The sequence below is a fragment of the Amphiprion ocellaris genome, chromosome 7, assembly GCF_022539595.1.
Source record: "Amphiprion ocellaris isolate individual 3 ecotype Okinawa chromosome 7, ASM2253959v1, whole genome shotgun sequence".
Classification (NCBI taxonomy): domain Eukaryota; kingdom Metazoa; phylum Chordata; class Actinopteri; family Pomacentridae; genus Amphiprion; species Amphiprion ocellaris.
Genome location: NC_072772.1, coordinates 26317573 through 26328647, shown reverse-complemented (window position 1 = coordinate 26328647; position 11075 = coordinate 26317573). Strand labels below are relative to the sequence as shown.

The 11075-nt window shown below is 39.3% G+C and overlaps 1 protein-coding gene across 4 annotated transcripts in view; it reads left to right on the top strand.

The window, feature by feature from the left end:
• The window catches only part of nf1a (neurofibromin 1a), a 148157-nt gene that overhangs the window by 40752 nt on the left and 96330 nt on the right, over window positions 1-11075 (top strand). For all 4 annotated transcript variants that reach the window (XM_055011837.1, XM_055011838.1, XM_055011836.1 and 1 more), the window contains exons 16-19: window positions 285-408; window positions 731-977; window positions 3544-3617; window positions 3961-4044. In XM_055011837.1, the coding sequence (XP_054867812.1) occupies window positions 285-408; window positions 731-977; window positions 3544-3617; window positions 3961-4044 (529 nt within the window). The remainder of the gene's footprint in view (window positions 1-284; window positions 409-730; window positions 978-3543; window positions 3618-3960; window positions 4045-11075) is intronic.

Genomic DNA, 11075 nt, shown 5'->3' with positions numbered 1-11075 from the left:
ACAGTTAACCTGCTGGTTTGTGTTTGTAATAATAGTAATACATTACCATCAGAAGAAGTATGGCATCACGATTTATATACTATGAACATTAAGCATTGCTCTCCGTGCGAATAGTGAAGCAGTAAAAACATCATCAGAATGTTTTTTTTAGTGTATTTTATGCTAGGCATTCCATTTTGAGCGTTGAACACAATAAATGTCATCATTGTGTAAAAAAAAAAACTGAAAATGTCTGATGTTCTAAACTTATGGGACTTATCTCCTTTATTTATTCTTTTTTTCAGTTCACAGGTGCTCTTCATAATCTGCCGCAAACTGATTGGCCAGCAAATGGTTAATGGGACGGAAGTTCTAAAATGGCTGAGGGAGATTCTCATCTGCAGGAACAAGTTTCTGCTCAAGAACAAGGTGCAGTCTTGTTTCCTAACTGAATTAACAAGCTGCTTTGTTAGTTTAAAAAAAAAAAAATCAAGTGAAAGGCAGAGGTAATGACAGCCAAACCAACGCCATGGCGACAAATGATGCAAGTGACTTTTGATCCAGTTAGTGCGTTTTCCACTTGTCTAGCTCTGAGCAGTTTAGTCCTAACAGAGTCTGTTTCACAGTCTAAGAATCAGATTTTTATTTCAGAATTCAATTTCTGACTTAGAAGGGGTTAGGATTTAATGTGGTGCTCTGTCCATAGGAGAAACACTGTGTAAGCTGCATTTTTGGCCCTTGATTGTTCCAGGAGTGTGCCACTGTGGGTGGTGCCATCCCCATCTGCCGGCAGGCGCAGACAAAGCTGGAGGTGTGTCTCTACATGTTCCTGTGGAGCCCAGACACTGAGGCGGTGCTGGTGGCCATGTCCTGTTTCCGCCACCTCTGTGAGGAGGCTGACATCCGCAGTGCAAGTGATGAAGTGACCGTTCAGACAATTCTGCCCAACTATGCCACCTTTAGCGAACTGGCCTCTGTCAGCAACATGATGGGAACAGGTCAGTACTATTAGCGACTTCTCGTTTAGGTCTGGAGCTGTCTGTAATATTCTCAGATTAAAATGACCAATGTCAGCAGCAGATTATATCAACTGCAGCTAAATGATAATAATTAAATAACAGCTCTACTAAAACATTAGTCTGCTTCTTATTGTCAGAGCACTAAGAGTCTGAGCACTGTCAGTGTAGAGAGTGGTGTGGCTACACCCAATATCATTCTGCTGTAGATGGGGAGCCCACTGGTTTGTTTGTGCAATTAATGAACACTTGATTTTTTTTTCAGAAATCATGTAATCTTCATTACTCAACAGTTGAAGGAATTTTTGTTGTAACTATACCATGCTACTAAAACAGTGTATTACAAAATAACCAAGGCACAAAAACCCTTTATTTTGTGGAAAAACGCAATGATCGGAATTAGAGAACAACAATGACTGTAGTAGAGAAAGATTACAAGTACATTTTCTGAAGGTTACAGCAGTCAACAATTAGTAGAAAGTGTACAGGCCGTTGTTTTGAATGACTTCAGCACATTTGCGGCCACAGGACATCACTAGTCTCTCACACTGCTCTGGTGTGATTTTGGTCCACTCTTCTTCCAGTCTCTTCTGCAGTTCGGTGACTGTAGTGGGTTTCTTGGCCATAACTTTGTTGCCAAGGATTTTCCAGACGTTCTCTAATGGGTATAGATCAGGACTGTGGGCTAGCCATTTCATTATTTCAGTGTTTTCAGTTTCAGGGAACAGATTTTACCCATTTTGCTGTATGACAGGGGGCATTGTCCTGCATAAAAATTGCTGGTTGATCGGGTGGTGAATGCAGGGAAGGAACCACATGTTGTTGAAGACGATTCTGATAAACATTTGCATTCACTCTGCTATGTAGCTGTAGAAGAGGCCCTACTCCTGCAGCAGAAGACATTCTCCAAACCAGGACACTTCCTCTTCCACCTTTCACTGACTTCTTGACACACTTTGGGTTCAGTCTTTCCTTAGCTTGATGATGAACATAATGTTTCCCATCAAACCCAAATAAATTCAACTTGTTTTCATCACTAGAGTGAACTTTGGACCAGTTCTCCTCTGTCCACACAACATGCTCCTCAGCAAAGGTTAGTCTAGCCTTTTGATTCTTTCTGCTAATGAAAGGTTTGGTCACTGCAGAGTGGGCTTTCAGTCCAAATGCTCTTAAACGTCGAGACACTGTATGACGAGACAGATCCTTACCCTGTTCAAGACTGAACTGGTGAGCAGTTCCAGCTGCAATGTTGAAGCTTGCCCGTTGAGGTCCTCCGCATTGTCATATCCTCTCTTCCAGCCTTCTTGGGGGACTTGAATGAGTTTGTGACGTTGTAAAGATGCAGTATTCTACAAATCACAGATTTGGAACAACCAGCTTCTCTTGCAATAGCTGATAGGGTCATACTTTTGGCCTTCATCTGGACAACCTACTGCTGGAGGGTTTCAGTCACTTTAGAATGGCTCACCATCTTGCAGAGTCAGTAAAAACTGGAAATTTAGGCTGCCAGTTAAATGGGATTTGTCAGATAATTAAGGAAATTAGCACCAGGTGCCACATTAACACCCTTAACTTGGAGGTATCTGAAGATGTTCTCTGATTTTGATCTGTGTTCTTTTTCTAATATCTTCATTTTTTTATACTTTTCTTCAGAATATATGTGTCTCATGAAATATTCTTAAAATATTGCTCTTTTGCTCCTGCTTGGATAATTTCAAATAGGACTGACCTTGACATTTAGGAAATTGTAGGTTGTTCTCTAATTTTGACCAGTATATTTATTTAAATCAGTCACGGTTGTGAAACATTTGCACGCAGGAAGATGAGAACGGTCATCGAAATGGTTAAGTCGTCAAAAGAACCAAATAATTCTGACTTTCTGTGAAATCCAATTCTTCATCAAAAATTTTCAGTGTGTAGTTGCTTGTCAAAGGTGGTTGTTGTTTCTTATAGGAAAGTGGATTGTGAAAATAGAAAGCCGTGTGAAATATGTGGCAGAAAGGGCAGACTTATACCCGCGGTCTACATTTGGTGTGTCGATCTAGCATTAATGAGATCGTGGTGGGGTATTAGCTATCAAAGAAAAATGCTTAAACAACCATGTCCTTGATCTGGTTAACTGATCTTAAAATGCTGCAGGACTCCAAATATGACTGGTAGAGGGTTACGATCATTAATTGCATCATATACATTGGACAAGGAGTTTAAAAACAAAAGTCCTCTGCCTGTAAAGGGCTATGGGTTCCTAGGTCACTTTCTCATCTATTCAAGTCAGTTTCTATTCAGTTTTATTTTGTATAGCGCATATATCACAAGATGTTCTCCTCTCACATCCAGAAGACAGTTTACTGGACAGGTAGAGCCTGTGAATTGTGCTTGACTGTAGTAGAGCAGCCTTGAGATATATCTGTGAGATATTTACCCAAATCATTTTTCAAGGCCGCATTCCAGACATTTGTGAGCTTATAATCCTCAGTAATGCATGCATTGTCAGCTTGAGGACATGATCTACTAGTTTCCATTAGCAGTATGGTTCTAATGTCCTCAGGCCGCTCGACCTTGCAGAAGAGGGTGATGGCCTTGTTACGGAGAGTAGAGCACCCCACACCGGGAAACATTGAGGTAATATTCAGCTTCAGTTTCAACGGATTGCACTGTTTTTGTTGTTGCTGTTGTGTTTTTTTTTTTTTAAACTTTCAATTGATATAACACAAATTGTAAATTCTTTGGATGATTCCCAAGGTGTCTGATTCTTTAAATATAATGACACACTGAATTTGTATGAAAAATATCTCTTTGAATATTTACTCAGATTTGTCTTCTGGCTCTGAACCATACAGAGTAATTTAAGACCACTTGTTTACCTGTAAATTATGTCAGGTTGATATTTTCCTCTGCTCTGATTCCTCTCACTGCTGTATGTGCATTTTTGTTAAAGTTTCTTGTCTTTGACTTCCCCCCTAAGGCTTGGGAGGATACACATTCTAAATGGGACCAGGCCACCAAACAGATTCTCAACTTCCCCAAAAACAAGGCAGATGATGGACAGGTAAGCATGTTACAAGGGAGAGCTAAAAAGAATCTTGCATATTTTAATCACACACTTACCAGATGTAGATCAGATGGGTTGTCGACTGATCGCAAGGTTGCTGGTTTGACACCCGGCACCTCTGTGTGCCTAAGTGTCCTTGGGCAAGACCCTGAATCTGAAGTTGCTCCCAATGACGTGGCAGCTCTGTCACCACTGGTGTGTGAATGTGTATGTGAATAGATGAATAGGAAACATTGTAAAGCGCTTTGAGTACCGCTAAGGTAGAAAGGCGCTATATAAGTGCAGACCTTTTACCACATATGTGTCAAACTCAAGGCCCGCGGGCCATATCCGGCCCGTAATACAATTATATCCGGCCCGCGAGATCATTTTACATTGATCTATTATTATTGTTATTAATGGCCCGGCGATATGAAGCGCTGATAACACACAAACTACAGATCCCATAATGCAGCGCAACAGCTGCCTTGCCGAATGATAGGTTACCTGGGAACATTCCCGCGTCATTCAAGTCAAGCGTCTGTTACTGTCTGCAACACTATTGTAACGTCAAAGCTAGCCCTTAACAATGGCGAAAAGAAAAGTTGATTCTGAAAACAGAGCCTTTCAAAACCGATGGGAGGTTGAGTATATGTTTATTGACATTGCCGGTAAACCCGTGTGTCTTATTTGTGGAGCTAATGTGGCTGTAATTAAGGAATTTAATCTAAGACGGCACTTCGAGACAAAACATCAAGACAAGCTGAAAAATCTGAATGCAGACCAGAAGCTACAGAAAGCAGAAGAGTTAAAGAAGAATCTGACATCTCAGCAGACGTTTTTCACCAGAGCGAAAACACAAAGTGAAGCTGCTGTCAAAGCAAGCTTTATTGTGGCAGAAGAGATAGCTAAATCCGGTCGGCCATTTACCGAGGGAGAGTTTCTGAAGAACTGTATGCTGAAGGTGTGCGACGTCTTGTGTCCAGACAAAAAGCAGATGTTGGCAAATGTAAGCCTAAGTAGAAATACAGTTGCTGATCCGGTTTGTGAGATGGCCACTGATTTAAGAACACAGTTGACTGAAAGAAGCAAAGACTTTATTGCATACTCTCTTGCTGTGGATGAAAGTATTGACATGACGGGCACTGCACAGCTAGCCATCTTCATCCATGGAGTGGACTCCAATTTGAGCGTTACAGAGGAAATATTGCACATTAAATCGATGCACTGGACAACGACAGGAAAAGACATTTTTGAAAATGTATGTCAAAGTGTAACCGACATGAAACTGCCCTGGGACAAACTTGTTGGACTTACAACAGATGGAGCACCGGCGATATGCAGTGAAAAAAGTGGGCTCGTGGGGATGATGCGAGGAAAGATGCAGGAGGAGAACTGTACTGGTGAGTTGACAGCATATCACTTCATCATACATCAGGAAACGCTGTGTGGTAAAGTGTTAAAAATGGAACATTTAATGAGCACTGTCACGCAAACTGTAAACTTTATCTGAGCTAAAGGTTTGAACCACTGGCAATTTCAGTCTTTTATGCGAGAAATAGATTCAGAGTTTGCCAACATTCCTTATCATACAGAGGTGCGTTGGCTGAGTCGAGGAAAGATTCTCAACAGAGTTTTTGAGCTACACAAGGAAATTTGTCAGTTCATGGACAGTAAAGGAAAAGACGCCACGGTTTTGCGGGACAAGAAGTGGAAATGTGAGTTGGCGTTTCTGGCTGACATAACAGCTCATCTCAACGCCTTGAACCTTCAGCTCCAGGGACGTGACGGCATGATCACTGACATGTATGATGCAGTGAAGGCATTTCAAGTGAAGCTGCTCTTATGGGAGACACAGATGCACCAGTGTAACTTGCCTCATTTTCCCTGTTGCCAAGTAATGTTGAACCAAGTTGGTGCAACGATGTTCCCTAATGCGCACTTTGCTGATAAACTGAGCGCACTGAGCACTGAGTTCTCACGGCGCGACTGCTTTGGTGCATCTGGCACGGGGTGTCTTGAATCTGTGCAGGGTACAATGAAATCTCATGACTATCAAGGTATTCTAGAGAGAAATGTGCTGCCCAGTGTCAGAAAGCTTGGTCTCAGTTGCAGGTCATGGGTCTTGCAACAAGATAATGAGCCAAAACACACAGCTAAAAACAGCCAAGAATGGCTAAGAGGAAAACATTGGACTATTCTGAAGTGGCCTTCTATGATCCCTGATCTAAATCCTATTGAACATCTGTGGAAGGAGCTGAAAAATGCTGTCTGAAGAAGGAACCCTTCAAACCTGAGACAACTGGAGCGGTCTGCTCATAAGGAGTGGACCAAAATACCTGCTGAGAGGTGCAGAAGTCTCATTGACAGCTACAGAAATCGTTTGATTGCAGTAATTGCCTCAAAAGATTGTGCAGCGAACTATTACGTTAAGGGTACCTCATTTTTGTCCAGGCCTGTTTCATGAGTTTATTTTTTAAAATAATTTTGTTAAACCACGGTTCAAAAGCAATGTCTGATTTTCACTGGTTAATTTTTATAGAATTTTTATTTATTATTACTTTTGTCAGATTCAAATTATTTCTGTGACCATTGTGGGTTTTTCTTTGATTAACCGAGGGGTACCAACAATTTTGTCCACGTGTGTACTTAGACTCTTGACTCTAAATCTAGGGGAGCCTGTTTTACTTGATCAGACCGTTCTTGCACAGCTTTTGGTGTACTGACCAAATTACATTATACAAATATTAAAAATGTATTAGAACAATGTAGATTGTAAACTATCTTTGAAAGAGCCTGTTGTCATTCCTTTTGAGATGCAATTTGACTAAACAGAAAACTACAAAATGCTCAGAGTGCAGACTTCTGCTGAGAAAGTGTATTGACTTCAGTTTTGTGTTCAGTCTATTTTAGTGCACTACTGTTATGTGCAGGATACTATTCCACTTTTGAGATTCACTACTTTAAGGTACCAAACTTACAGTTAGACATTTCTGTTTCTTATTTTCAGGCTCCATAAATTTGTAGTTTTTGTGCTGTTTTCTTGTTTACTTTCTCATATATTTATATGTAGAATAGATTTATTTTTGGTCATTGCAAATTTGCACTAAAATAAATCAGTAATTTCTTAGTATATTATAAATAGATACAAGGAGCCTAAGGAGGTAGTAGAAATTGATAGCACTCGAGCATAGACAGTGTGAGTGTTTGGCAGATTTCAGTTCTCTTACGGCTCAGGAATAGAAGCAAGATTTGGAAAAAATTGTTTTTGTGACTTAGTTCTTTATCAGTTATGCATACTCATATATTCCTCAGAGAAAGATAAAACTTAATTTTCTTTTGTTAAACATTCAGCATGCTTTTTGGTTCCATAACATTTTAGATTAACAGACTATTCATTCAACAATAAGATTTATCCTCAAGAATACAATTTACCTCATCAGGGTGCATTTGTACAAGTCATTCAAACACGCATTCACACACACTTTAATTTTAATGTAACGTCTTTAAACTGCTCGTCGTGAATTTATTTCCTTCATAAGACTAAAAAAATGTTACAGGAACCTCACAATCTCTGGCAGGTTAAGCTGGGCTCATCATCCTTTTAGGGCTGATCAACACTGAAAGACTTGGTAGAAATGACTTGCAAACTCTCCATTCAACAGTAACATTTGACCGTGAAATCATATAATCCACTAGTATTTGATGATGTTCACTTTTATTTGAACTCGTGCAGTGTCCCTTCTGTCCAGAAAGATGGAGAACTCACATATAGGTATTTTTGTTCATTCAGCTTAGGTACTGCACCTGAATCCTGTAATGTAAGGGAAAGGCCTGTCACAGTAGTAGACTCTAAATAGCTTTTTATGTTATTGTTATTATATTTCTGTAATTTAACAAACTTTGTATGTATGCTATGGCACTGACTGTGGAACTATAGAGCACTCTATACTAATATATACTCATTCTTCTAAACATTTGTAAATTAAGTGGAATGATCACAGCAATTGAAATTGTCTTGTTAAATCACATAAGGGTTTGCACATTGAAAGCTCCCTCATAGTTCTGTTTGCTGATAACTGAACTAATTGTCAGGATACCAGCTGCAGTGAGCAGGGTGCACATTCATGCAGAAAGGTAGTTGACTCCCTGCATGTGGTAAATTTCTGAGTTGTTGCTAGTAGTAATAATTAAAATAATCATCCTCCTCCTACTACTAATACTACCAATAATCAAAACAAAAAAGTTAAGATCCTATAGCAACCAATAGTGTAGAAACGGTCAATATCATAATGCCTGTCAGTAACTTAATAACTTTGGCCATTTTAAATGTAATAAAAGTGAGTAACGTAATAACTTACCAATAATGTAATACAGTTTTCGAGCCAATAACATTGTAACATTTTGTTAATGAATTTACAAAAGCATTTCATTAGAACTGCTTTAGCGAAATGTCCAAGAATCAAAAGAGTCAACACAGTAAGGAACTGAACATTTAAGATCTGGGATGCTCTCTAAAGTGTTAGGTGGTCACCTTATGTTTCATGTTGTGCCATCCTCTGTAAATATTCCCCCCGTGTCTCCTCAACATATTCTGAAAAGGGTGTCCCATCCACTCCATATGGATTAAATGTTAGGCTGACCCTTATTTCTTCACATCATATTTCGGCAGAACGGAAAATACCATTAGTGGCTAGTTGATCAGAAATAAAAGCAATTTGGCAGTTTCCATCAGGGATCAAGTGAACGTTCAGGTTTGACAAGTCAAACTCCTCCAGTCTGTTCTCATGTAAGTAAGGTATTCACAGGCCCATTTGTTGAACTGATTTGTTCTGAGACTTTGAGCACCGCCTTTCTTCTAATCTTAGTCACATCAGAAACTGAGAACCTCTTTTGTGTTGGAATGAGGCTATTTGGCATTTTAAACTCAACCTTGTATTTGTGCAGCCTGGTATCACAAATTGTTTCTGTGAATGGCCTCTCTGGCTTCTCTGATGGCCACTCTTGACCCCAACCAACACATTATCATACAGTGTATACATAGTGTAATAAATGTGGGTGCAACACACATAATTGTAGAAACTACACATTATGATTAAAATTGTACTCGTTTATCAGGGGCACCACTTAGGTATTTAATCTAGACCATCAAAGAGACCTTTAGGGTTTAATAATCATTAATTAATCAAATATACTTGCAGTGATCAGTCTCATAATCAAAAGTTGTAAAAACTGATCTAATTGACCTCCGGTTGCCCAAACAAAGAAATACATAGTAGAATCAATGATAATTATACACAAACATTTATTGACTAATACTATGAAAAAACAATAAACAGCAATATCGTGACAGCAGCAGACAGTGAATAAATGAATGAAAAAATGCAGATAAACTAATTAACTGCGATTGTCACTGGAAGCGGTTGGTAGGAAGGTGATGAATTTAGAATCACTTTGAAATTGAGAAACCAGTTGTAATTTGTAAATTCACCTGTTTAAGAGAAGGAAAATGATACTTGTGAAGCCTTTAGGAGGGGAAGGCTGCTATAGGATGTGTAGCTGTGATGATCTGATGGATGAGTTGGTTCAGGAACGCAGAGACAAGGAGGCACTTTTGGTTTGCATTACAAAAGTGTGCTGAAGTAAAAACACAAAGAGTCGAAGCTCATAGTTGTACAGAAAATATTCGTGCTGTTGTGTTATTAAAATTAACTTAGAAAGTCCAACTTTAAGTAAAAGATAGGAAAACAAAGCCCTAGTTTGGAGTTAAGTCATACGTTTCTTTAAGCCATCATAAAAGAGCCCAGTTTTAAAGCCAAGTTTTAGTTTCAGTTTTCATGAAAGAGCCTGTTTCAAAAATCATTTTTCTCTAGCCCTCTTCTATGCATTCCAGTGACTTTGTCGTAAATAGAAAATTTTGGAGCCAAATTCAAATCTAACCAATCATGGATATGTTCCTCCCAAGAGGTGGTATTGAGCTTCACTGTCCAAGAGAGGTCAGAGGCTAAATACCTTTAGAACTTACTTTTAGTTCATTTCTCCACCAATGAATGGAGCAGAGTTATGTGATGATCAGTGTGCGTTTGTCTGTCTGTGCGCAACATTACTCAAAAACAGACTAATGGATTCGGATGAAATTTTCAGGGAAGGTCAGAAAGACACAAGGACTAAGTGATTAGATTTTGGCAGTTGATGCAGCTTATAGCCTGGATCCACGGATTTGTTAAAGATTTTTGTATCATTGCGAGATAGCGGCACGGCGTCACTGTAACTATGATAACAAGAGAATGTTATGTACGCTGCCTGCTAACGATCACATGATTGCGATCCTACTACAAATCCATTGCTGCGGTCTTATCGGGGCTTATCCGCCAGAAATCATACGAGTAAGCAACGTTGGCGGTGTACTGCGCTCTCTGAATGCTTTTCTTGTTTCTTAAACATGCAGATCCAATTGATAAAAATCTATGATGATCACAGATCTGAAATACCACTCTATAGTGGTGGATTAGAATGACACCAAACATAATATGTTCATTTCATATGGTTCCTGAGATGATAATAATAAAAGGTGTAAGCATAGGAATAAACTTACAAATTGCAGACTTTAGGCTACATGAAAGTAAATTTATAACAAAGATAAAAAATACAAGCATCAACATTCAGTAATAAGAAAATAAGACCTCGGACTTATATATGCTTACAGCAAAAAGCCTCTCTGCCTTTATGGCTGTGGTCTGTGACACAGAGAAGGGGGTGTTGGTGTCTTTTTTTGTTCTTCTCCACAAACACTTCAGATTGGATGTGTTCTTCTTCCATACTGGTTCCGATCAACCTGGTATCAGAGACTAAGACAGATCGTTACTCCAGTGATGCTACATTTCCTTAATGTTCTGATTTAAACTGTTCAATTCATTCCTGCATACCAAGTTCTGTGTGTTAAGTAGGGAGATCAGAAGGTCATCATGAAGAATGCCAATCCACTTCTGCAGAGGTGTGGTTGTCCTCATAGTTCATACTTTATGACTCTTATCAGATTCTGGTGGAGG